The sequence below is a fragment of the Oryzias latipes genome, chromosome 4 (genome assembly GCF_002234675.1).
Source record: "Oryzias latipes chromosome 4, ASM223467v1".
Classification (NCBI taxonomy): Eukaryota; Metazoa; Chordata; class Actinopteri; order Beloniformes; family Adrianichthyidae; genus Oryzias; species Oryzias latipes.
Window position 1 is genome coordinate 30,763,363 of NC_019862.2, and position 2,958 is coordinate 30,766,320.

A 2,958-nucleotide genomic window follows, 5' to 3' on the forward strand; every position below is an offset into this window, starting at 1 on the left:
ACCGAGACCCCCAAAAAATATGCTTTTCTTTTAAGTCTGACATGAACCCTGAGCCAAGAAAAACTGGCTTAGTGTGCCGCAGAACAATTACCTTAAGAGGCTAGTTTTGTGGTGCTGACAGATGGATGATGCAGGCGATAAACGGGTGACTTGACTGCCAAAAAAGATAGTGAGAAAGAGTATCAGACCAAACCTACATCTGCTTTTTTTCACCTGAATCAACAAAACTTTTGTCTTGGAAAGAAAGAAAGAAAAAAACATCCAAGTTGCAGCTCTTGTTTACATGTCGTCTTTATTTTATGTAGAAAAAATAAAAAGCAAAGGTAAGAGTGCTGATACAAAAATAGGAAAGTCTGTAAAAACTCAGCTTTTCACAAAAGTCTCCCAGGTTTATTCACATTTGGAAGCTGCCAAAGACTAGCTCATTCTAGCAGCTTGTGTACATCTTCAGGGAGTAGACAACGGCTCGCAGAAACGTATCTACTGGCTATATGATGAGGGTGTTTCAGGATACAGTTTTGTCTGTGTTACAAAGAGCCGTGGACAGGATTCACATTCTCTTTCGGCATAAAGAAATCGGCGATAAACACAACCCATGAGGATCTGCTTGCAGATGAGACTTGACGCCTGGCAGGGAGGTGGAACAGCCGCTCCGCCCTCTTTTTTCGGCCAACTGTGAAGACATGATGAGGGACTGTTGAGATGCTCCCCGCGGACCTGAATGTCTGCTGTTGAGCGAGCGTGTCGCTCCGATTCTCATCTGACCTCAGTTTCTCATGAGCAAATCCATCATCTTCTCCTGGACCCACGGGTCCTCTGGATTGGCGCAGACGGTCCGCTGCTTTGCAAGTCCACGCCTCTTTTTCATCAGAAACCTGCACGCCAGAGGCAGAATTGATTGAGACAATCGGTTCCCATCTAACATCTGATATGAGCTTGGGTCATTTCGACCCTGCAGAAGGAAAGCGGCTCCCATCAGAAGAAAGAACGTTGGATTTTACTCACACAACAGCTCTGATGTTGCAATCTCCATCTGTTTCCTGAATCCTGTAGCTCACAATGTTGTTCCTCTTTCTTGGACCGAGTTCTCTCACGTAGCCAAGGCAGCAGTTATCATAGGATCCTGCAAGACAAAAAAAGACTGAAAATATGTAGGTGTTCGCCTCACCTTTGAGATGCTGACAGTTTCTAAAGACCTCCATCAGCAAAAATTAGAACATTTTTGTCTGCAGGTCTCACTCTCTCTGAAGATTAATAACTAATAAGATGCAAGCGTCACTCCTAAAAGAAGCTTTTTGATATTTTAACCCCGGAGAACCCACAGGGGGAAATTTGACCCTCCTTTAAAGTAAAAAAAAATTCTATTTTTATGTTGCTGCTTTTTTTTTTTTTTTTTTTTGGCTTGAGCTTCAGAAAATGATTAAACAAGAACCAAATTTGTTTAAATGAACTTTAAAAGCCCTGAAGAAAATTGTTGTTGAAAATAAAATGTTAGATGGCTCCAAGTTTAAAAAGTTTCTAAAAATTCGACTCTAACATTAACCCATTGATGCCGGAATTTTTATTTTTAAACAATATTTTTGTTTTCCAGTAGATATTAAATGACAGCATTTTTTGTTGCTGGAGTGATGTGATGAATATTTGCAACAATAGGCCTCAAGTGGTAAAAAAAGAAAAAAGAAAAAGATTTGTCGTTCAAAGTGAATTCACAGACTTTTGATCAACCTAAAAAACAAATTGTTTTAAAGTAAAGCCTTTTACTCCACCAGGAAACTGAAAAAGGATCCAAGAAATCAGGTCAAGTTTTAAAAGTTTTCACCAAGTGAAGCTTCTGAAACGGTTTGAAGCGTTTGATCGTTTTCTGTGCCACTTCTTGAATTGATATTAATCTTAAGGGAATCTGTCACAACAAGTCCCACAGATTCAGGTTTGGAAACGAAACGCTTTTGAAGAAATGAGGTTTATGAAAACAGCTCAGACCACAAAACACGAGTTTTTACATGTTCGGAAAAAGAGAAACTTCCCTTTAGAAAGTGTTGATGTACGTGTTACAACAATCAAATTCAGAAATAACATTTGAGAAAAAAGATGTAAATGTCCTTTACTGACCTTGTGCCAAACTCAGATACATGCAGGTGAAGAACAGAAGCAAGACGAGGGTGTGAAACTTCATGGCTGCTGCTGCTGCTGCTGATGATGATGGTCACACTGCACAGACAGGGATGAAGAAATCCAATGAGTTGTTAACACAGAATGGGAGACAAAGCATAGCATCCCCCCTTAAAGGGAATGCTGGGAACTGGTCCCCCCCATGCACTCTTGTGCAATCAGAGGCTTCAGACCCCTGATTTGCTGAGTCTGCTCCCCAGCTGTTTCTCCTCCAGTCCTCTGAAGGGCTGTTTTCCTTCCTCCTCCATGAATTTGTACCTCTGACACGGTCTTGAACTGTTGCTGAGACCACGAGTCTGCAGGAAAAGAGGAGAGACGGTGCAGAGAGTCGTACCTGCTCACATCCAGACTTTCACCACGCGTCTCTGAAGGAAAAGCCTGCTGTTCTGTTCTGCCTGCAGGGGCTCCTGTGGTTTTATGGTGCCCTCCCCATGCCTCCTATCCCCCCCCCGCCCATACCCTGCACAGGCTTTCCCACACCTCCTCCTCCAGCGTCAAAACTGTTGCACTTCTTCAGAAATGCAACTCGATCACTGCGTCCCAGGAGGCCACTGTGCTCATTTTTTGGCTAGAAGGGGGGCAAAAAAAAAATCAATGGGGGGGTAAAAGCACCCCCCCTCCCCCCACACACGTCAACACCCCTATGTGCATCTTATATAACTGATATATCAGTTTCACTCCTCCAACACAGAAACGTTGAAGGCACACATGCAGTTTTTGGTTTGAACTTCAGGACAGACTCTGCCAACTGAGGCAAAAAACACGTTTAGAAAGGCGGCATTGGCCAAC

General features: G+C 42.9%; 1 protein-coding gene across 2 annotated transcripts; it reads right to left on the minus strand.

Annotated features, from left to right (window-relative positions):
• Nucleotides 1-273: 273 nt before the first annotated feature.
• Nucleotides 274-2,624, minus strand: LOC101162278 (C-C motif chemokine 25). 2 transcript variants are annotated; one of them, XR_908717.1, is made up of 5 exons: nucleotides 2,428-2,453; nucleotides 2,110-2,208; nucleotides 1,006-1,123; nucleotides 766-875; nucleotides 274-673 (listed from the first exon to the last, which is right to left on the minus strand). XR_908717.1 is itself a non-coding variant. In XM_011474537.2 (5 exons), the coding sequence occupies exons 2-4, from the start codon at nucleotides 2,171-2,173 to the stop codon at nucleotides 767-769; spliced, it is 291 nt and encodes a 96-aa protein (XP_011472839.1). In that variant the 5' UTR covers nucleotides 2,174-2,208; nucleotides 2,504-2,624; the 3' UTR covers nucleotides 274-673; nucleotide 766. The 2 variants fall into 2 exon arrangements, 1 of the variants encoding a protein (XP_011472839.1); XM_011474537.2 differs by lacking the exon at nucleotides 2,428-2,453 and adding an exon at nucleotides 2,504-2,624.
• Nucleotides 2,625-2,958: the final 334 nt, after the last annotated feature.